Below are 23,352 nucleotides of genomic sequence, written 5' to 3' on the forward strand. Positions count from 1 at the left end.
GGTAATGCAGTCTACAGACCCGAAGACCTCCTGGGATCCCCTATATTCTGAAGGTATTTAAGGAGCCCTAGGCAGAGGGGAGGAAGGGGGAACGGAAGAGGGGAATGAGGGAGAAGGGCAGATGCGGCGTTGTGACGCCAGAGTCAGGCCTTGGATGTGGATGGAGCAGCTCTAACCTGCGTCTGCACACATGTCGGTGGGTACGAGGGTTGGGGCATGTTTTTGCTTATTCACTCGTGTGCCTGTGTGTGTGTGTGTGTGTGCAAGCAGTGAGTGTAGTGAGGGGTGTGTGAAAGAGTGTAAATGAGTGCCTTGTCCTCTATTGTTCCTCCTAACTCCACGAGGTTTTTCTCTTATGTCATAATTGCATTTCATTTGCTGTTGGATCTGATTGCTGAGTTAATTTGTACTTGTTTGAAGAACTCTGCCTATTCAATATTTGATTTTTTTTTAATTTCATACAGAATAATTCATTGGTAATATTGAGCTATTTTATGGTTACCAGTTATCATTGGTTATCAATCCTCATACTTGTTAATCATCACTGAGGAAATACACCTTCACATTTCCTTTATTTGGAATACTCATGCTGTCATAAATAAACTCATTAAATGCATTCAGTCACATCTGACATGGAGATGCTTTTTCATTTTCCCATTCAACCAGTATGTTTTCATTAAGATGACATAAAGATGCGAAGTTAATTTCAGGAAGTAGGTGACAAGGAAGGACAAGGTTCATTGAAAGGAACTCATGTCGTTTACAAATCACACCATTTGGTGCACATTTTTTTCTCAAATGAATCTAGGTTAATCTAGAGACTTTTGATATTTGTCTTATGTGATACAGTGGAAAAAGGAAAGGCTCTGAAATCAGACACGTTAGTTTACTAATCTGTAAAATGGGAATAATAAAAATACCTAACTTGCAGCATTATTTTGAAGAATCAAAGAGGTAGTATGTCTAGAATAGAGCTCAGCCCATAGTGGTACATACAACAAATAGTATCTTCTTACTATTATTAGTATTAAAGATGTAGATAAATCATACATTTCAGTGTTTCCTCATTATTTGTTGTACTAACTCATACTAGGAATATATTGTAGTATTTTCCTTCGAATAGCAAAACCAACAAACAAAAACCGCTTAAACTTTTATTCAAAATTCTAGTGAAAGTAAGACTATTTTTTTAAACATTTTTTATTGAGTTACTGTCATTTTACAATGTTGTGTCAGATTCCAGTGTAGAGCACAATTTTTCAGTTATACATGAACATACATATATTCATTGTCACATTTTTTTTTTGCCATGAGCTACCACAAGATCTTGTATATATTTCCCTGGGCTATACAGTATAATCTTGTTTATCTATTCTACATATGTCTGTGAGTATCTACAAATTTTGAACTCCCAGTCTATCCCTTCCCACCCTCCTCCCCCTTGGCAACCACAAGTTTGTATTCTGAAAGTGACACTATTTACCTGCAATGTCTTAGATCATCCCTTCTACTTTTAAAAGAGCAGCAGGGACTGATGTATTTAGGGATCGAATGTCACAATGCTTGTATCTTTCAAATGGTTTAGGGAAAATAAGATGGAAAAGCAGTGTGGCAAAATGTTAATGATTGTTCAATCTAAGTGAATGGATAAAGGGGTTTGTAGAATCTTTAAAGTTTTCTACATGTTTGAGATTTTTCAAAATCAAAATTTGAAGGAGGAAAAAAGATCAGCATGGAAAATCAAATTAATATGGTGGAAGAACCAAACTAAAGTTCTGATTTAGGATTTTCTGAAAGTTCTTCATGAAAATTAGAGTAATATTCAATAAAAGTAAACATGTAGCAATTAAAACACTACTAGTAGTCTTTAAGAAACATGTATCCACCTGAGAAATCTTTTAAATTAGGTAGAATTCACATGGCATTTTAACCACATTACAAAGTGATTTCAGTACCTTTACTTATACACACAAAAAATGAAAACCAAGCCCCTTACCACAGAAACTTAACACCTTGACTAGATTCTAGTCCCTAGAAGAATACCCAATGTATTATTCATAACCATGCTTACAACACAATCTATACATAAGCTATGTTCTCCGGCATTTTTGAGAGGATAGTCTTAGTACTGGAACATTTTGAGACCAAAAAGAGATTATTAATATTACTATCTGATGCTCTTATAGTCGTATCAGGAATATTCTGCAGTTTAAAGCTGAGAAAATGCAATCAGATAATCATTTCTCTCACCTGACAAGTGTCAAGTTCAGGAACTATTATTGTAAAGTTCTTACATTAATTTTAGTATGACAGGATTCTCCCAAGATCAGAATATCTTTTTGATGTTTGTGATGAGATAAATCTGTAACCCTAAAAAGGGGCAAAGGATTGCTTCATTTTAATTATGAAATCTTTTGATGTACATTTTGTTTGGGATGGTGTTGAAGTTAGCCTAAAGATACAATGCAGAGAATGAAACTGTCATTCCTCTATATTTTTCCAGGGGGCTGCATGTGGCAGGGGGGAAATCTCTTGAGAAGGTGAGGTGTGAATAGTATCACCAGCAAGAGGAAGTCTAGATGGAAGTAGTGTAGCATGAGTGGATTCACACATGAGAGGGGACGAGAGTTTTTTCCTTGCCACTCTGTATGAAATTCTGAAGAGATGAAAAGTCATATAAATATGTTTAAGATACTTTTCTCTGTGTGAAATGTCTGAGTCACTCATTCAAGTAAACATACAGTAAATATCTACCATTATTTAGGTCTTTCAAAGTTGGATGGGTAATTAAAAATGCAAGCTCCATGTTGACTTATATGTATTATACTAATACATGTGTTCTTTGAATGGGAGCCCAAGTCCCTCAGCAATGACAGGTAACTTACGTATCTTTGACTTAGTTGATATGAGTTCTCTTTATTTCACTTTTACCTTGGCTAAGAAATTATTAGTGTTTTGTCTTGTTGGGCTATTGCACCTGCCGAATCACGTTAAAAATACACTGGCTTTTCTTTCCGTTGCTCAGAAGCACACGTGAACTGACCGTACAGCATCGTATTGATTGAGTGCTCTAATGGGTCCTGGCACCTTGAGTCACAGTTCTTCAACCTTATGTTTGTTTTGGAGCTCACAAAACAGAAAGTTACCAAATTCAAAGGCAGAAAAAGATGTGGCAGCACCAAGCTTCAGAGAAATTGAAACTTGAAAGTCAAGAAAGGAGCCCCTGCCTCTCAGAATGCTGATTGTCCTTTCACCTCTACTTCTCTCTGTGCTGCTTCCCAGAGAATTCCCTTGATTCTCTCCTAACACTCGCTGACTCTGCTTCCTTTGAACTTTCTGCTCCCTTATAACTATTGCTTCCAAACAACTTCGACTTTCTATGGCACCAGCTCAATTCTTGACTCTTTATGACCTTTCAGTTAAGTTCTCCTGGCTGTGTGACCTTGTTCAAATTTTCAAGACAAAGAATAGAATTGATTCAGCCTAATCTATAGAGAACCACGTATCCATGAGCTCTGGCAAGGGGATGGGTCATGGCACAAGTCAGCTAACTTGGCTATAGGTCAGAGCGTGTCCTCTTAGAAGGGTGTATGTGGTGGAGGGGGCTCCAGTCTTCAGCTGTGCTTGTACCGGCTACAAATATCTGTTGTATGAGCCTAAATGTGCCAGTTGGTTTTGGATTACAGAATCCTAACTCAAAATTAGGTCAGTGAAAGGGGGGATTTGTTGGTTCCCATAACTAAGAAATTCATGGTTGCAGCTGGATTCAGGGCTCAAGCAGTGTCGTCAAGTCTTTATTTCTTGCAGGCTTTTGATTTCTTGTGTTTGAATTCTGAATTACTGAGAATGCTTTCAGCTGGAAGTAACAGAAGATCTAAGGGGGGCCTAAACAATAAAAACAATCATCTCACATAACAGGAAGTCTCTAGGTAGCTTCCAGGTTGATTCAGTGGCTCAAAACGTCACTAAGTAGCAGGCTTTTTATACCCTTCCCCTACTCCTTTCTGGCCGTAGCTCTCAGTAAGAGCAGAGCCTCTTACAAGGGGAGGGGAGGCTGCAATCAAAACTCTTTTTTCATCCCCAGTCTTGCTGCCTTGTAGTTGCAAGACAAGCTGCAGCTCCAAGCATCCCATCCTCAAGCAAAATCAGGTTAAAAAAAAAAAAAAAAAGAGGGTGGGGGTGGGGTGAGGCAAGGTTAGAGAGAGAGGTTCTCCTTGCCTGACTCACATTTTATCAGGAAAGGAAATCTCCAGAAACTCCCCAGCATGTCTTAAAGATGTTAATCCATTTTCTTCTGGTATTCAAAGTTGTTCTCAAAAAAATCTGATAGTAATCTAATTTTATTTTCCTGACAAATCACTTGCTTTTTTTGCCTAGATACCTAAAGTATGTTTTTTCTTTTTCCTTGCAGTTCAGTAATTTTAGTGGGATATGTCTTGGTAGTGAGCATCCTGAGGCAGTTTTCTCAGGTATGCACCTTCAAAATATAGTTTTAAGTCTTCTGTATTTCTGTCCTCGAATTAAAGTTTTTAGTATTGTTCTCTTCCCATGCTTTGGATTTTTCTTCAGGTACTCCTGTTACGTGTATTTTAGATCCTTATCATGTATCTCAAATATATGTCCTTTTCTCTTGAATTCTTTAAAAAAAAAAACTTCTTTGTTTTTTATTTTGCAATTATCCACATTTTTACCTTCTGTTTTTCTTAAGGCATTATTAATCTGTCAAGTTTATTTGCTCTTATCTTCTTTTGTAGTTCAGTTTCCATTCTAAAATGATTTTTTCTTTTATTTCTAATTCTTTCCTGAGTGGCATTGCATAATTTCTGAGTTTTTCTAACTGATACATGTTTTTCTTTCATGGATTTTGTCGTTTTTCTGTGTCTTCGGCTCATTCTGAAATGGGCTTGTTTTGATCTACTCCCCATTCTCTCTTTACTTTCGCTGCCTTTGTATGGGGTTTGATGTTGATACTTCTGTTGTTCATTTGTAAAAAGTTGGCTGGTGTTAACTTTTAGGAGACGGCTTGGTTCAGAATAGTTTTCTATCCTCCCAATTTCCTTTTCTGTTGGTTTTCTGTAGTGTTCCAAAAATGGTGGCTAGCTTTCTGAGATTGCCTGGTTTCGGTGTCTCTCTTCCACCTTTATCCAGACCTTTTCTTTCCTTTTTCTCTATTGCTTCCATTCTGCTCAATCTTTATTTTACCCTCAGCAGTTTCACCTCAGTGCTGTGCTCTGCCCCGGGAGGGAGCCCTTACCAGTTGACTTCAGGAGTTTATCGAGCATAGACTGCTCCAGCACCTGCGGACCCTACCCCACCTGCTACTGGAGCGGGCACAGCCCCTTCCCCTTTTACCTGCTGTTCTCAAGTTAGCTCCCTGCTTTCCAAGAAATGGCTGTTGACTGTTTCGGAGTTTTCCTGGTCTCAAGTCAGTCTGATGTGTCACTGTCTCCTCTGCTTCCTTCCCACAAATGGTGACACCATGTGGGTCTTGAGGCTGTAGGTGCTTTGTCCCCACCCACTTATATTTAAGAGTTTTTGAGGATTCCTTGTCTTCATTTTGTTAAAAATGTTATCCTAATGGGATTTTGGTTTTACTGTCTAATTGCTCTGTCAGTTTTATATCCCAAATTCATGTGGGGATTCGGGATAGATTTCAAAACTAAGCTGCCCCTTCCGCCATCTTCCCAGAACTCCTTCTAGCATTATTTTTAAAGGATCATTCCCGTTGTTATGTGGGGCAGAGCCTGCAAGGTGGTAGAGGTAAGGACCAGAGCAAGGAGACGAGTTAGAAGGGTACTGCAGTAATGCAGCGAGGTTGTATGGTGCGCGGGGCTGGGGAGAGCGGGCAGGCGATGGTAAGAGGTGCTGAGAATGGGTTGGATTCTGGGTATATTTTGAATGTAGAGCCAATGGGATCTTGTGATGGCTGAGTGAGTTGTGTGTGGGAGGGAAGAGTCAAAGATGACTTTGAAATTTTTGACTGAAGCACCTGGAAGAATGGAGTTCCCATTTACTGAAGTTGGAGGCCTGCAGGAGGAACGATTTGGAGGAGGGAGAGAAATCAGAGCTCATCTTTGGCTCTTAAAAGTCTGAGGTGCCTGTTCAACATCTGAGGAGAGGTGTGGAGCAGGCAGTTCTTTAAGTGGGATTGGGATTCAGGGAGAGATCTGAGCTAGACATAAATTTGAGAGCAAATAGATGATATTTAAAACTGTGAAACTGGATGAGTTCTCCTAGAAGGTGAGTAGAGATGGAGAAGAGATCTGGGGCCTGGGCCTTGGGGGTTGGGGTTGGGCGGGGCACTGTGGTGTTCAGGGGCTGGTAGCATGGATCTGATTTCTGAACATTTTGATTCCACACTTCTCCCTTTTTTGTACAAAATTTTTAACATAAAAACTGAAATTGGCAATTAACCGGTTTTTAAGAAGTTAAGAGGGAGGCCAAGTTCAAGGATATTCCTTCAGGCAGATACTGAGGACTGGCTGGCTCAGCTTCCTTTCCCACCCCTTTCTCTGCTCTGCAGAGGCTAGAGGGCTACACACTGCACTTCTCAGCCCCCCGTGCAGCTGGGAGTCGTATGTGATTTAGATCTACCAGAGACTTCAGCTCAGAACTGAGATAGGTAGGGGAGAGAGGCAGGACATACGCCATCCATTCTGCTGGTGGGATCGTGGTCATTTGTGATTACGTGCTTGTGTCGCTGGCTGTACAGCAGTGACATCCCACTTTTCCAGGCAGCACCAAGCCCTAGACACTTGGCCTAGAGTGTTTTTGTCTTTCAGCTCTTCCAGTTATGCACAACCCACGTGATATTCCATAGTAATTCCCTCCCTGCTTATCCTAGCTGGAGTAACTTCTATTCTCTGCACAGGAACCCTAACTAATAAATTCTCTTGGGTCTGGTACTGTGTTTATGATGTAGATGTACATGTGAACTGACTCATGAGCAGGGAGTATGTGTGTGTGTGTGTGTGTGTGTGTAATGTAGGTGAACACATTCAGGATAGAGGGAGAGGTTGGTGTGGTCCCTGGAGGGCACTCATGGACAATTACGGCATGTACCCCACTAGAAGAAGATGAAGAGGAAGACTCGGACACGGAATTTGTGATGCCCAAGTTCCAGGGCCAGCACAGCGATGCTGTGGACATCTTCTGTGGCCCGAATATAGGATTGGTATGGCCCTGGAAGACTCACACAATTACTGAAGCCCTGGAGGTCCGTGGGTACCGGCTGTGGGGCCAGTACCTGCCCCCCAATTATAAGCAGCTACAAGAGGACCTGGACAACAACCCTCGAATCCAGCAGGCACTGGCTGTGCAACAGGCCCTGCTAAAGGCAAGAAAAGAGGTTTAAGGAGTGGGATACTGGCCACCAGTTCCAATCACAGCCACCCACGTCTGCCCTAAGCACCTTGTCTGCCCCTAGGGCATGCTGCAGGAGGTGCAGGAATTCTGCAGGAACCATCACTGGATGACAGGCATTTACGAGTTCTTGCAGGCCTGGGGGCCTCAGAAGCTGGAGTCTATGAGAGGCTGTCCTATCAAGAACTACGGGATGCTGGTGAGCTGCCTGAACGATTGGCAGGGCCGTGTCTCCAGTATACCCTGGGAGTTGATCACAAAGGGCAGGTTGCTACTGCTGAACTGCCACCGCGTACAGGTAGAGTTGGGTGAGTACTTATCCCCCCTCCTTTCCTTCAGCATCCTTACCTTCTCCACATGGCCCTCCTTGCGCCTTCAGTGTCGTCCGGGGACCTTTGGGGCCGGCCCCTCCTCATTGGACTTGTGGAGCCTCCTAAAGCCCCAGGTCCCAGCCCCTTCCCTTTGTAACTGAAGGTGTGATCACTCCAGAGGACAGTCTCTCCATCTATTCTGGCTCTGCCCATTCCCCATACTCCTTAGGAATCATGTTCCTGCACCTGCAACTTTCAATTCTTATGGTGTAGAAATAGTTCAAACCAGATGTAACTGAGAAAAAGCCTTGCCTGCTCCTTAGGCTGAGAGAATTCTGTTTCTTTACAGAGATTCTCAGGAATCAGAGGTGCCCTCTCCCCACACGTAGCAGTCAAAATTGACACTACAATTTGCATGTGTAAAAAAGTTACTCCCTTTAACTGATCTTGGCTTACTCCGAAATTCTGCTGATGGTGAATGAAAAACATTCAGTTGGCCCCCTGTATCTGCACGTTCTGCATCCGTGTATAAAATTCAAGAAGTTCCAAAACTTGAATTCACCACACACTGACAACTATTTACATAGCATTTACATCATATTAGGTATCATAAGTAATCTAGAGATGACTTAAAGGATACAGGAGGAATCGCTTATATGTGGAATCTGAGGGAAAAAAAGAAAGAACACAAATTAACTTATCTACAAAACAGAAACAGACTCACAGACATAGAGAACAAACCTATGGTTACCAGGAGGTAAAGGGGATGGGAAGGGATAAATTGGGAATTTGAAAATTGCACCTTTTGGGGAGTGATGGAAATGTTAGCTATCTTGATTGTGGCAGTGGTTTCATTGGTGTATATACATCTGTCAAAATTCATCAAACTGTACATTAGAAGTCTGTGTAGTTTACTGTACAGGAACCATACCACAGTAAAGGTGTTAAAAAAATAAAGTATACGGGAGGATGTACATAGGTTAAATGCAAACACTACGTGGTTCCTCTCCTACCTGGGCTCCCTTGAACAGTGAATGACATAATCACCCAGTCTTGTGAATTGGCCTCACCAGAAACGGGTATCCTTTACTCTTCCCTCTCCCTCACTCCACCACACCTGACCTGTCACCAAATCCTTTCCATTTTTCTGCCTCCTTAAATATCTCTCAGGTCTGTTCTCCATCCAGCTCTGACTTCTAACCTTGATGAGCTCTGATGTTTTATCCATCCATTGCGCTCTTTTACCACACGGTGTCACTGTTGAGCTCCTCTGTCTTCACCTGCCTGGTACTGTGGTCCCATCGCAATGGCCTAGTTACTGTCATAGGCCAGTGGGATAGTTTGAAAAGCTAAGTTCACATCTTTGTGTTCTGTTCAACCTTGGGTGCCCCTCGAAGATTCCCCCTCTCTTGGCTGTCTCAGTCTCAGCTCTTGGTGCCGAGTCCTGTTGGTTATTTCCTCCAAAGCTCCCAAAGGTCCATTCCCAGTATGTCTCAATCTCTGCCCCTGGAATTCACTATCCCACTTTGTTGCAGGCGTGCTCATGGAGGATAAGTCAATTTACTTTTCATCCCTCAAAACATGAAACGTAACAGAATGGAGCCAGGCTCCCAGAGTTTGAATCCTTGCTCTGCCATCGTGTGATGCTGATGAAGTTATTTAACCTCTCTGAGCCTCAGTTTGCTTATCTGTAAAATAGGGACAATAAAATAGTATTTGGCATGTAGTAAGCACTCTGTAACTGTATTTCGTGATGCACTGCATATCCTACTTCTGTATTGTATTTTGCTGTTCTGTACGTATTTTATCATCTCTGAACTTAAGAGGTGTATTATGACTGATGGCATGTCCAAGTTTAGATGCCATCATTTTTGGGGTTTTGGTGATTTATTTAAAATAATGGTGTTTCTTACAATCAGTGGTATCTTGGGTTTGATGAAGTATCAGTATTATTCCTGTCCTTGGAGACAGTGGAGTTGTTCATATTGCCAAAGGCAGCTTCCAAGGTTATCTTCTAGCCCCAAATCCACCTGACAGCTTCTTTCTTTTAATCCTTAAAAACAAAAGACAGATTACACACTCCTCTTGGTACCTCTTCTACTGGAGCAGAGGCAGTGAGACTCCCCAGACAGAAAATTTTTGTCCCTGGTGGGCATTCTGCTATTCATGGACACAGCTTTCCTGTGCCTTCGCATGTGCTTTCATCCGCTTGGCGTGCCCCTTGGAGCCTTAACCACTCAATACATTTGGCTCCAATGTCCACTTCCCAAGGAAGCCTTCCCCAGCCTCCTCAGGCCTCCTCCCCCTTCACTGTGCCAGGTTGAGGGCTCCTTGAAGAACATTTATCACACTGATAGGTGGTTGTCCATTTATACGTCTGTCTCTGCCACCATGTTTTGAGCTGCTGAGTGGGAACCCTTTCTATCTCATTATTCTTGTCTACCAGTGGCCAGCCCAGGCCCCAGTGCACTGCAGCTGACTGGACACTGAGCAGGGGTCCAGTAAGTATTCAGTGAGCAAGGAAATGAATTCATGGTCTGCTTCCCCTTCAACCTGCTCCTACTCGGGACCTCCAGCACTCCCCCAGCACTGCAACCCCTCATGCCTTCCTCTCTTGTGTCTTCAGAAGCCAAGCTGGAGAACATCAGGAAGGACATTCTTGAGCAGGTACAGAATGAGTGCCGGAACCGCAGTCAGCAGCTGATAACAGAGCTGACAGATTTCATGAAGGTCTTCCAGACCATCAACTCAGACATCCACGCCATCGCATGGTGCTCCCAGAAGGTGGGTTCTCCACACCCTTCCTTCCCAGCTTGTCCAGGGCCCGCCCCGCCTCATGCTCAGCACACTTCCTTCAGGTCTCAGCTGAGCTCCCGGTGGGGCTTGCTGCTCTTCAACTGTGCTCACATGTGTGACCTGCCCTCACCAATTCTCACCCTGTTTGTGAGACCCTCGGTTTCCTCCCCTCAGGGGGAGGCCCTGGTGTGATAAGACAGATACAGTGCTGCTTTCAGAGACAGAGTTCTGCTCTCTGGACAGTCAGGTAGGGGGCGATTGCCCTGTCATCAGAGTTGTTGGGGGAGGGACTGTGCTGTCTTTGGGGAGACCTAAGTCACATGGGGGACCTGATCCCAGACTGCCCTGATCCCGGTTGGTTAAAAGGTGCCTGCTGGCTTCTGGAGACTCTAGCAGGTGGGAGTGCCCCCCAGGGATGGGCGCAGAGAGGTGCGCAGGTCTCATGCTAAAGTCCCTGCAGTTGAACGAGGCCAACGAGAGGTACATGAAACTGGAGGAGCGAATGGAATACACACGGTCACTCTATGAGCTCATCCGCAACCGCTTTAGCCTCTTCAGTACTGAGGATGAGGCGCTGGACATCTTGGTGAGAAGGCGGTCGGGAGTTGCCGGTCCCTCTCGGTGCCCCTCCTCCACAACCACGTCTGCTTGACCACCGGCTGCCTGCCTTACAGCTTCTGGACACGTGGGAGGCATTCCAGTTTGAGAAAAGCCAGGCCTCAGAGTTCCTGCTCAGCAAGCGACATGCCATCATGCCCAAGCTGCAGCAGCTGATGGCAGTGGCCCTGGCGGAGCTGGAGGGCCTGATTGAGAAGGCCCTTTCCGGTCCCTTCATGGACCCTGCCCAGGAGCAGAGGAGCACCGAGCGCCATCTCATCTCCCTGGAGCGTCAGTTCCAGAACACAGCCAGCCGCCTCAGCGAACTGCACCACGCCTATTCCACCTTCACTGGTACCGGGGGTCCCGCCCCTTCCACCATCACCCTGAGATGGGCCCTCCCACTGAGATCAGGGTTGAGACTCAGGGACCTGCATCCCAGGTGACCCTAAGCAAGACTCAGGAATCACATGTCTTCATTTTAGTCCCTTTTATAAATGAAAATTGTAGTACAAAATCTAAATACATTGGGTATGTCAAGTGTTGTGCTTAGGGTTGAGATACCGGGGGCTCACAGTCTGGAAGGGAAGGCAAGTAGGTGAGTGTTCCACCAGAATGTGATAGGGTCAGAGGACTGAAAGCCTGTGCAGGAGAAATGTAAAGGTGTGCTCATTGTAAATCTTAGCCTTTGTGTAGCCTGTTCAGCCCAGCCCTACACCAGGCAGCAGGCCCCCGGTAAAGGGGCTCTTGGTGCTCCACAGCCACTGCTTCCAGCCAAGGGTCTATAAAGAGGTGGCTGGTGAGGGCCTCACTGGCCCATACGAGGAGGCAGGACAGAACTACTGGCCTTAGCCCTTCTGTGCAGTGGTGCAGCTAGGCTGGTTCTCTTGTGCACGTAAAGAACTTGTGGGCTCAGGTTTCTTTTCTCAGGTACTGTCACTTCTGTCAGTCACTAGGATCCCTTGGAAGGACGCATTCCTTCTGAGTTGCCTCTTGGCTAACTGCCGACTATTACCATCTCTGCCTGTGGGATCCTCAATCCCAGGGAGGGCCCTTTGACCAAATGTGAGGTGGAGGACACTCTGGGACCGTCCTCAAACAAGGGATTACTCTTTGATCAAGTATTGGGAGACCCTCATCCTCTACTCTGACTGATACACACTACAGACCTTGACCTCTCCTGCTGCTGGTTGGGATATTTGTGGGTCTCTAGCTAGATCTTTTGATTTCAGACAAAGGAAGATTTAAAAAGTTTTAATTTACTTTTTTTTGTTTATGTGTATGTGGGGTTTTGTTTGTTTGTTTTGGTCAGATCAGAGCTCTGATAGCCTGGTGATTCTCAGTCTTTAAGTATTCTGACTACTGTGATTAATGATGCTTACATGATAAGACACATGATTCTCAGCATTTGGGTGTAAATTTTCCCTTTTTCTCTCACTCAAGAAGGTACACTGGAACTCAGGTGAATGAGACTGACAGTTTTATTGTAATATTCTTTTTTAAAAAATCATTTATTTATTTTTAACAGAAGTACTGGGGATTGAACCCAGGACCTTGTGTATGCTAAGCACACACTCTACCACTGAGCCATACCCTCCCCATTATCATAATATTCTTGAATCTGGTCTGATGTCTTTTCAGCAAATTGCAAACCTCACTACTATAATTGTTATTAATTACAAATTACTTTTGACATGTATCTCACAACTGAATGTAAATTTTGGCTAAGCACTAATGCAGTAACTTGTGAGATGAATGAGGGAATAATGGCCAGAGGCAAACACAATAGGAAGCATCACCTTTTACCCCTATGGTCCTCCCTGTGGGCCAGGTCTCTTCTCATAGACATCTCACTGAACTCATCCGTTTGTCCAACACATACTTGCTGTGCACCAGGCTTGAGGTATACAGTGAGCAAGTGACAAAACCCCCCTGCCCTTATGAACTCAACATTCTAGTTGGGAGAGGAAGGCAAGTAATAAACATAAAATATAACCACATTTTGGAGTATGTTAGAAAGTGACAAGTGGTATAGAAGAAAGAGTACAGCAGGCAAAGAGGGGTCAGGAATGCCAGGGAGGGTGGCTGGCGGTTCTTAATGGGGTGGGCTGCATAGGCCTCATTCAGAAGGTGACATTTGAGCAAGGGCTTGAATTTGGTGAGGGCGTGGGCCATATGGTTCTCTTGGGGAAGAAATGAAAGAAATGAACTGCCAGTCAAAGGCCCTCAGCAGGAGAGAGTATGCCTGGTGTATCTGAGCAACAGTAAAGAGTGTGATGCAGACAGAGTGAGGTGAGATGGAGACTAATAGAAGAGGAATCCTTCCCTTTGATCACCGTCACATTTTCGTAGATTTTCTTTCCTTGGACTAATTCTCCCTTGGATCAGTGTATTGAACAATTTTGGATAATCCCCCCACCTCTGGCCCTTTCAGGACCCTCCCTTCTGCAGCTATGGACTCGTGACTGACCATGCCCCTTGATGCCCCCACCCCCTCCATCCCCCCCTCCTCTCCCGGACCCCAGCACGGAGCCTGGGTCTCAGCCAGCCCTACCCCACAGGGGACACGAGTCCTGTGCCCTTGCCAGTCTGTGGGACCCTTCCGATTGTGCAGCAGCAGCGCATCTGGCACCTGTACCGAGACATCTCTGAAAACATTAGCGAATGGAAGTGCATGGCCTTTGTCAAGGTGCTGACACCCTTCCTTGGAACTCCTGCCTGGGAGTGGAGTGTCCTCAGGGGTGGGGGTGGGGGTGGGAATGGGTCTCCAGCTGCCTTTCTGCCTCCAGTTTAACCTGGCCATGGCCCAGGAGAAGACAGATGGCTGGCTGACGGAGGCCGCCCGGATGAGTGCCACCCTGGGGCTGCACAGCCCAGTTCTGCAGCACTGTATGCGCATGTTGGAGGAGTTTCGCAGCCTCCTGCCATTGATCACCAAACTGGGCAGCCTCCAGCCACAGAACCACAACTTCCAAGCCCTCCTGCGAGGTGGGTTTGGGTAGAGTCAGAGGGGAGGGGAAGGGAAGGACATCCGGTTAGAACAATGGGACAACTCAGCTCCCTGTTGCTCCTTTTGGAAACACCTTTCCTCCCTGGGTTGCCCCTGGCCTTCCGCCATGCCACGTACCATAACCTCCTTCCCCCCACACAGGGACAAACATTTTTAACCCCCTGCACTTCCATGTGGGTCCTCTCTGCTGACCTGGGCTAGGCTTAGGCGGGAGTCTTAGCTTTGGACTCTAAGTTGTACTCTGGACCTTAGGTTCTGGGCCCCTGCCTCTCTGCTGGGCTTTGAGATCTGCTGTCTGGGAGCTGAGCTGGGCTGGGCTCTGGGATATGGGCTGGAATCTGCCAAATACCGAGTGTGATGCTAACTTGTTGTCCCTCTACCTCCAGCCTTAGGACTAGGCAGTCTCCACAACACTGAGCTCCTAACACTGGGCCAGCTGCTCACTTGTCCACTGCTGGAATTTGCAGATCGAATCAATCAGGTGGGGCCCACCAGAGACAGGATAGTCGAAGAGCAGGGCCTATTTACTGAGCTCTAATAGAGCCAGTTAAGGCCCAGCAGCGCCTTGAGACAAGGGGCAGCAGATACTGGCAGATGGGTGGGGGATTGAGATTGGTAGCCTGCCTGGAGGGTATGGGGATGTGATGGGTGATTCCAGACTCTCTGTGACTGAGAGTATGCCCTCCCCAAGGGAAGGAAGTGGGTGGCAGCCCCAAAGTTGTGGGCACACAGGGTAATAGATGTCCCCCAACATTTACCCTGTCCCAAAAGAGCCTGAGCTGTTGGAGGTACTGTCTGCTCAGCCGGGAACCTTGCAAAACAGTGGGTTTCAGGGCAGCAGCCTTAGGTCACAGTGTGCTGCTGGTGGCCTGTCTTTGATGCTGGTGGCCCCACTCTCCATCTCGGAGACCTTCACTGCCCTAAGCCCTGGCCCTCAAGTCCCAGCTCCGAGGCTATCCCCACAGCCATTACACAGTCCTGGTTCCTGAGACTGAGCTGTTCCAGATCTGGCAGTGTGAAAACGAACGGATCCATGCCCAAGAGGCCCTCCTGCAGCTGCAGCGGGCCTGGGAAGCGCGCCAGCTGCGGCTGCTCAACTTCATCCTGCACATGCCGTACGAGCCCCCCGCCTCAGAGCGCTCCAGGAGACAAGCGCTCCGCAGCCCCCAGTGGGAGGTCATGGGCAAGGACAGTGGCACCTTCATCCTTTCAGGTGAGACCCAGCCCTTGTGGCCCAGTGAAAGCTCCCTCACCTTGCGGAGAGCCATATTCATCCACCCAGCCCTGCCAGAGCTGGTTTCTCTAGCCACCCCCACCTCCCAAACTCCTGGACAGCCTGAGCCATGAGTCTGTTCTGAGACAATACCTTCCATGTAGCTCCCATACAGTCTTAACCTTCTTGGGAGCCCCCTGCCCCCTCCCTCCTGCCCAGTGCCTGGCCTCTTCAGCAGAGGTCCCCCCCTTTCTGGGTGTGCTAAGAAATTCCTCATGGTCCCATCTCTCCAGCTTTCAATGCTCCGTCCTCTAGATGCCTGCTGCTATCTGTTCTTTTGCCCTACTCATTCATTCCTTTTTCATTCCCTCCCTCACCTGCCTCCTCTAAGCTGAACCCAGGAGACCCTGAGATTTACAGACTGGAGTCCTGTCCCTTGTGAGCTCCTGGTCTGGTGAGAGAGGGACAATAGAATAGAGATAAATGCATGATGGAGCACTTAACTGAGGGTAACAGACGCTCAGAAAGAGGATGGATTTCAAAGGACCAGGACAGTCAGAGGAATCTTCCCTTCTCTTAGGCAAAGGCCTCATGCTGACTTCTGAAGGAGCAGGAATTTGCCAAACTTGCAAGGGAAGAAGGGCATGCCAGGCAGAGAGAATAGCATATGTACAGGCCCCTAAGATGGTTAATTAGGGAAGTGTGTAGGGGAGAAGTGCTCTTATGCAACACAACTGCAACCCAACTGGCAAATTTAGGAAGTTAGTTAAATAGGGAAATCGTAAAATATGCATACATTGCTTACGATTTTTATTTTAGCTTGAGTCATATAACGTGCACTTATTTACTAACCTTTTAACCTAAGGACAAGAGCTTTTCTTTGATTTGCAATCAACTAACAGAAGTTCCTTACTGCCTTTCTTGCGTTAATGCATCACCTGCTATTTCCGCTTTAGTTTCTGTAAAGTTGAGCAGTGACATGAAGACACTTGTGAAGTTATCTGAGTCCAGGACTTTTCTAGATTTTTATTACAGTTTTAGAATTCAAAAAAAAAATTGACTTGCTGTTTAATACCATGTTTTCATTAGTTCACCTTTGCTGAAGCCTGCCCTAGTTTCCATAGAACCAGCAACTCTCTTTCTACCCGTATTTCAGTAGTTAACAGACTATTAGAGTAAATTCTGTCATTTAAATTATAGCTCCCATAATCGGAAGTCACATAAACAGGTTTGCAAATATAATCTGACTCTTGGTGAGCATACAGTTCAACTAGTGGAAGAAAAAAATATTTGTGTTTTCTAGAGACTAGTTTGAGATCTGTGAGTTTCAGTGGATTTGGGGAATCAGTCACCCTTGCCCCATCTGGCTGCCAGCTCAGCTTAGCTCAGCTCAGCTGGAGCCCCCTCTTCCTCAGATTACAGCAGCTTGCAGGATTCTATCCAGGAAAGTCTTCAAGTATTGTGCAAGATCCTGGCCATCCAGAAGTCCGGAGAATTAAACAGAAGGGCTTTGGAGTGGGTGACCATCATGCATGACCTGGGTGAGTGCAGGCGTCTAACTGAGCTGATGGGTGGGACCTGAGGCAAGATGGCTCAGAAGGATGGGGTGAGAGGTGAGGGCCGGGCGAGGACAGAGTGAGGACCTCTTTCAGGGCTACTTCTTGGGCTGAAGTGACCAGATACTTGTTCCTGGTGTTAGGTTTTCTCTCCTTAGAGCAAGGTCCCTGGGTCCTGCTAAGCAGAGTTTTTTGGGGGTAGGGCACTCCAAGAGAGCAGGAGCAGGCTGGACCCCCTTGCAGAAGCCAGAACCCTAGTCTCCCTCCAGTGTTGCTCTGGCTGCTCTCACAGGTGCCCTGCTGGAGGTGTGGGTGAGCTTCCAGCAGAAGTGGATCTTTCTGAATAAAGTTCTGCATGAGATGAAGATCCAGTTTCCTAGTTCTGACCTGGTAGGAAAGGTGGGTGTGGCTGGGTGGACAAGTGCTCAGGGTGAGAGGGAGGCGCCGCCCTCACTCTGACCCTCTCCCTCCCCACAGAGCTCCCGTTTCAAGGCCATGGATGAGCAGTATCGGACCCTGATGCAGATCTCTGTCACTGATCCCCTCGTTCTGTCACTCATCGTGCCCAGTGCCAAGCGCAGCCCTTCCTTCCAAGGCCAGCAGCTGCAGCAGCTGCTACAAGCTGGCTCCGTGGAGCTGGAAGGGATCATCATGGCTCTGGAGAGCGTGCTGTACGGCGTGTGTGCTCAGTTCCCCCGCCTCTTCTTCCTCAGCGACAGTGAGCTGGTGGCCCTGCTGGCTGCCCCTCTGGAGTCCTGTGAGGCCCAGCTGTGGGTCCGACGCTGCTTTCCTCACGTGCGGGCCATGCTCTTCAACTTCAGCCAAACTGATAAAAACATGGGTGGCCGGCAGTCAAGCCCAAGCACGCAGACGCAGGTGGAGGCACTTGCAGTGCTTGGGGCCGGTGGGGAGGAGGTGAAGCTGCAGGGGCCCCTTCCCCTGCATCCAGATCTCCCCAAGTGGTTGGCCTGTCTGGAGAAGTGTCTGCGTGTGGCACTGGTGCACATGCTGCAGGACTGCGTGGCTGCCCGCCTTGTTCTGAGCCCGTCCCTAGACAAGGCCTTCAAGCAGCTGCCCCAGCAAAGCCAGTTGCCCCCACAACTGTATGTCCAGCACTGGCTGGACTTGGTCCAGGCCTTCCCGTGGCAGTGTGTGCTGGTGGCAGAGGAGGTGGTGTGGCGGGTCCACATGGAGGAGGCTCTGCTTGAGGGGAAGACCCTGGCAGTGGTCCCCATGCAAGTGCGGAAGCTTGAGGTCCTGGTACGTTTTTTGCAGGCCCAGAGGGCCTCTCAGGGTGAGCAGCCCCTGCCGTCTGTCCGCCAGACCAGCCTGCTCAGTGCCTTGCTGGTCATGGCGGTGACTCACCGGGATATAGCGCAGCTGCTGCAGGAGCACCAGGTCAGCGATCTGACCGACTTCCACTGGGCCCGCCAACTCAAGTATCACCTGGGTTCACCTCCCACCACCCTCCAGAAACCCCCCCAGAGTCCCAAGTCCTTTGCATCTTCTGAGACTTCTCTGTCACCAGCTGCATGCTGGGTAGATGTACTGGGCCGGTCTTTCCTGTACAATTATGAGTACCTGGGTCCCAGACTGGGGTCTCTACCCAACCTGTTGCCTGAGCGGCCAGCCCTAGTGCTGTTATTGGCCCTGGAAGAGGTGACCTGTGGGACCCTACTGGGCCCTGATGGTGTGGGCAAGGCAGCCACGGTGCAGAACCTGGCACAGGCCCTGGGGCGCCAGCTGGTGATGATGCCCTGCCTGCCTCACATAGAGGCCCGAAGCCTGAGCAGCTACCTGAATGGTGCCCTGCAGGGTGGTGCCTGGCTGCTGTTAGAGGCAGCTCAGCGCTTGCCCCTGGGCTTGCTCTCGGCCCTGGGCCAGCGCTTGGCTGAACTGCACCACCTCTATGCCCCACTGTACCAGGAGGCTTCCCGAAGTACCAGCACTGTTGACCCCACACACCCCCAGCTCCTCGGCAGTGGCTGCTTTGAGAAACATCACGTGGACATGCGCCTTGGCTACGGCTGTCTCCTGACACTGCGGGCCCTGAGCCCTGCCGTGCCTGCCAACCTGCGTCTCCTACTGCGGCCTGTGGCACTGATGCTGCCTGACCTGCAGCAAGTGGCAGAGCTGACCCTGCTGGGTGCAGGGATACGGGACGCCACGTGCATGGCGACCCGCCTGTCCAGGTTCTTCTCCCTAGAGCATGAGCTGGTGCCTAGGCCCCTGCCCTGCCGCTTGCCCCTGCTCAAGCAGGTACTGGAAGACACGATACAGGCCCTAAACACAACCGTGGAGGGTCCCAAGTCCAAGCAGCCCTGCAACCCGGCTGCCATTGAGGAGGCCACCCTGCTGCGTGCCCTGCTGCGCTCCCCACTGTTCAGCATCCTGGATGAGGTCCACCTGTGCAGCCTCCGAAAGCTTCTCTGTGGGCTCTTCCCTGCTGCCCACCAGGTACTGGCAGAGCCCATGACTCACAGGCTGAGGAAGTCACTGCTGGAGGAGGAGTTGCAGCAAGGACGCCTGCATCCCAGCCCTGATATTTTGGGGTCGCTGGAGCAGCTGAGCCAGGCCCTGGGCCAGGCCTCCGGTGTTTTGCTTCTGGGCCCTGCAGGTAGTGGCAAGACCAGCTGTTGGAACAGCTTATTTAAGATCCAGAATCGGTTGGCAGCCATGGAGATTACCTCAACCCAGAGCTGCCAGCCCGTGGAGATTATTCACCTGTATCCCAGTGCCCTCAGCCCCCAGGAGTTCCTGGGATGGCTTGAGGGCCCCTGCTGGCACCATGGTGTCTTCCCCCAGCTGCTTCGTGAAGCCATTCGGTGTAAGACTGTGGGCCCAAGGGGGCAGGTGCAGGAAGCAGTGGGGATTCATCACTGGATAATATGTGATGGGGCTCCCAGTGCTGCTTGGCTGGACTCTGTCACTTGCCTCCTGGGTGACCCTCCTCAGCTTAGCCTCCCCAATGGTCAGCAGATAGCACGACCCCCAGGAACTTTTCTCTTGATGGAGATGGGAGATGCAACAGGCATGTCCCCTACATTGGTAGGCCGCTGTGCCCTAGTCTGGTGTGGCGGGGAGCACACCTGGCAGGGTGTGCTGAGCGTCCTGATGGCAGCCCTGCCCCGGGAGTACCGCCTGCAGCTCAAGACTATCACTGAGCTCAACTACCTGGCTGACGTGCTGGTGCCCGCAACAATCCAATTCCTCACCAGCCAGGGTGCCAGCTCTCTACCGCAGGTTCACGGGCAGCAGGCTGTTTGCCCAGGTGTGGCTGAAGTCACCAGCCTAGCCCGCATCCTGCGTTGTCTGCTTGACCTGCACCTGCGCATAGATGACGAGGAGAAGGCACATATCCCAGGTGCAGGAAAGGGAAAGGGCAGGGCTGATTTGAGAGGATAGCTGAGATATAGCTGGAGCCTGAGGCCCGGGTTCTTAGTGGCCTTGGGCTTGGAGACTGAAAGTGAGAAGCAATAACCAACCTCTCCTCCCCAACCCCCTTCCCTTTTTTGCTACTGGGGCTCTGATTCTGGCCATGGTGACCTTCGCAGAAGACCTCAAATATAGTGATACTGTGGCCCAAAGCTTCAAGTCCTCGAAAAGCAGCTCTCTGAACCGGTACCAGATTGATGGTGATGGTGTACCTGATAAGCGCAGGGAGCACTTGCTGGCTGTCAGCAGCTTTCTTTTTGCTTTGATCTGGGGCTTCGGAGCCCACCTTCCCTCCAGGTATCTACAGCGGGGCAGGGGAGATGCAGAGGGCTGAGATGGAATAGCCCATGGGAGCCAAACCCCAGGTGACATCATTGGAGGAGGGTGGGGGGTGTGAGTGTATCGCAAATGGAACTGTTGTAACTGCCTGACAGTTTTGCCTGTATGCCCATCTGAGCAGGCTCTGGCCCTTCTTTGATACCTTCCTGAGGGATTCTATTAGTTGCCTCTCCGACTACCCTGAGCCACCACCCTCAGCCTTGGTGTTTGATCTGCATGTATGCCCTGAAGATGGGACACTGGCCCCCTTCACTGGCCAATACCTGGGCAACCACCTCAAGGGACCTCAGGGCACTTTCAACCCTTCTCCCCAGGTGTGAGGACAGTGGGGCAGTAGCTGGGGTTTAGGCTCCAAGAGAGATCCTGGGGTGGTAGGGTCCTAGGCCTAGGCGAGGCCCACCTGCCCCAATCTTTGATATATTTTCACAATTACAAGAATACACGAAGTGTTCTGCAAGCACAGCTTTAAGACAAGGCCCTTAGGCCTCTTCTTTCAGCCAGACTACTGTGCTAACCTGGAGCTGCTCCTGTCCTGCAGACCGAACGGCTCCTATACGTGGTGGACCTTCTTCTGTCAGAGGGACACCCCGTGCTGCTGGCTGGAGAGGCAGCATCAGGGAAGTCAGCCTTTGTGGAGGTGCTCGTGGAGCCACTGCACCCTTACATGTGCAGCCCCATCCACCCAGCTGTCCATACCACCCACCTTCGCCTTCTGCTGAACCAAGGGTTCCAAAGCCAACCACAAGCCAGCCAGTTGTCTACACGGCACGTGGATTCCAAAGGCTTCCTCCTCTTCCTGCTGGAGGATCTGCACCTGGCTGCTTCTGGTGAGGACCTGGGAGGAGACTCTTGAGACTGTAAAATATCTAGCAATATTCATTGACTGTCAAACATACACCTGCAGACCAAACCTCAGTGTTCCATTCTTAATATCTTCTCATTCTACACGTGCTGCCTGAATAATCGTAACCCTTGTGTGGCCTCATCCACCACCTCTGATTCTCTTCTAAGCATCAGACCTGTTTATCCAACGATCTACTGGATATCTCTACCTTGTTGTCCCATTGGACCCTCAGACCCTACCCTGAACTCATCATCTCCCCCAGCACCCTGCTCCCATGTACCACCTGCTCCCGGTACCACCATCCATACAGTCACTTCAGCTAGAAATCTTGTTGACATCTTCCCCTCTCTCACCAATGTGCAGTCACCCTGTGACTTAATTTTGCTTCCTAAGTACCTCTAAAACTTCTCTGACTATGTCCATTCCATCTTTCCTGGTTCAGACAGTCATTACCTGAAACTTTGGCAAATGCTCTTACAAGGTTTCTTGTGAAGAGGCTTTCTTCTCTAGACTTTTACACTCTGTTCTCTAACTAGACTCAACTATGTAGTACAGGCATCCAGTAAGTCTGGCTGCTTCTAGCCTCTGGGACTGCCATCCTCTCTGCCTTCTTTATTCTGGCTAAATCCTACTTATTCTTTACAAATAATCTCAGGCAATATCTCCTCCAGAAGCCTGGGCCTCCAGGCTAGGTTTGATGCTCATCCTGTGCTCTGTACAAAAATCTGTGACAACCATGGTCTTGTGACATGTACATTTACTGGCCTGTCCCTTCCATCCACTCTGAGCTTTGTGAGAACAGAGAATTGCCTCATTCATTCTGATAGACCCAGCAGAAAGTAAATGCTCAGTAAGTCTGTAGAAGAAAAGATAAGAAAGGAAAGAGGAGAAATTGTGATGAAAGCTTGGGCTATTGAAGTTTAAAGTTTCTAAAGTGATACACCTCCAGAGATTAAAAGTTTCGAATATGGCTGTGGGAATGGACAAAAACGAAGTATAGGTACAGGGTACTGAAGTCAAGGAAGTCCGTGGGCTAAAGCTGAAGATGGATTGTCCAGTCAGACACTGAAGTCCCTTATGCAGTGTAGAAAATTTGAACCAGGTGGTATAAGTACTTAATAATATTTGGTACAATTTATTGAGTTCTACATGCTTTACCTATGCCATCTTTAATGTTCATAAAAGCCTAATATGATGGAGATTTACTATGATTTTTTTAAAGATGAAGAAACTGAGATTTTATAACTTGACCAAGATACTCTAGGCAGTAAGTATCAGACCAAGAGTAAAATGCAAGCCTGGTTGGCTCCAAACCAGTAATTTTTTCCAACTATATTTTTTGGCCTTCTCAATGAATTTGCACAAGTAATCAGGATGTCAGTGGATAACAGAAAGAGTAAAAGGTGGTACTGCCAGATCTGTGAAGGGCAACCGAGAAGAGATTTCAACAGGAAGAGATTTCAAACATTGCCAGCAACGTCGTAGAGTGAAGTATACACAGCTGACAGGGTAAAATGTATTCTTGGGTGACAGCCACCAAAACAGCCAGCATAAAGTCAAAAATTAGTAGACATCCAACAGAACAGAAAACTGACTCGTCAAGAGGAAACAGTCAATAAAAACTGATTCTGAGATGGCCTTGAAGTTGAGTTTAGCAGACAAATACTTTACAGCATCTATTATAAAAGCATTCAGTTTTTTTAAGGGAAAATAGGATCTTTTTTTTTGAAAATAGGGTCTTAATAAACAGAGGTAATCTCAGCAAGGAAATGGAAACTACTAAAGTCAACTAAATGGAAATTTTAAAACTGGGAAATACAATAACTGAGAGGAAAAATGCACTGGCTGGCTTAATAGCACATTGGAAATGGCAAAAGAGTCAGTGAACC

At 47.9% G+C, this 23,352-nt stretch overlaps 1 protein-coding gene across 8 annotated transcripts in view; it reads left to right on the forward strand.

The window, feature by feature from the left end:
- Window positions 1-23,352, forward strand: part of DNHD1 (dynein heavy chain domain 1) — a 60,304-nt gene that overhangs the window by 20,029 nt on the left and 16,923 nt on the right. The window contains exons 9-24 of one of the 8 annotated variants that reach the window (XM_072969391.1): window positions 2-53; window positions 7,071-7,336; window positions 7,427-7,670; window positions 10,300-10,457; window positions 10,921-11,055; window positions 11,144-11,420; window positions 13,628-13,755; window positions 13,856-14,054; window positions 14,463-14,557; window positions 15,082-15,289; window positions 16,705-16,830; window positions 17,138-17,244; window positions 17,323-20,209; window positions 20,400-20,577; window positions 20,741-20,933; window positions 21,158-21,446. In XM_072969391.1, coding sequence (XP_072825492.1) covers window positions 2-53; window positions 7,071-7,336; window positions 7,427-7,670; window positions 10,300-10,457; window positions 10,921-11,055; window positions 11,144-11,420; window positions 13,628-13,755; window positions 13,856-14,054; window positions 14,463-14,557; window positions 15,082-15,289; window positions 16,705-16,830; window positions 17,138-17,244; window positions 17,323-20,209; window positions 20,400-20,577; window positions 20,741-20,933; window positions 21,158-21,446 — 5,542 coding nt within the window. Of the gene's footprint in view, window position 1; window positions 54-2,503; window positions 2,629-7,070; window positions 7,337-7,426; window positions 7,671-10,299; window positions 10,458-10,643; window positions 10,717-10,920; window positions 11,056-11,143; window positions 11,421-13,627; window positions 13,756-13,855; window positions 14,055-14,462; window positions 14,558-15,081; window positions 15,290-16,704; window positions 16,831-17,137; window positions 17,245-17,322; window positions 20,210-20,399; window positions 20,578-20,740; window positions 20,934-21,157; window positions 21,447-23,352 lie in introns of those variants that run through there. The other 7 variants (XM_072969392.1, XM_072969395.1, XM_072969393.1 and 4 more) reach the window with 7 other exon arrangements.

This window comes from Vicugna pacos, chromosome 10 (assembly GCF_048564905.1).
Source record: "Vicugna pacos chromosome 10, VicPac4, whole genome shotgun sequence".
NCBI lineage: Eukaryota > Metazoa > Chordata > Mammalia > Artiodactyla > Camelidae > Vicugna > Vicugna pacos.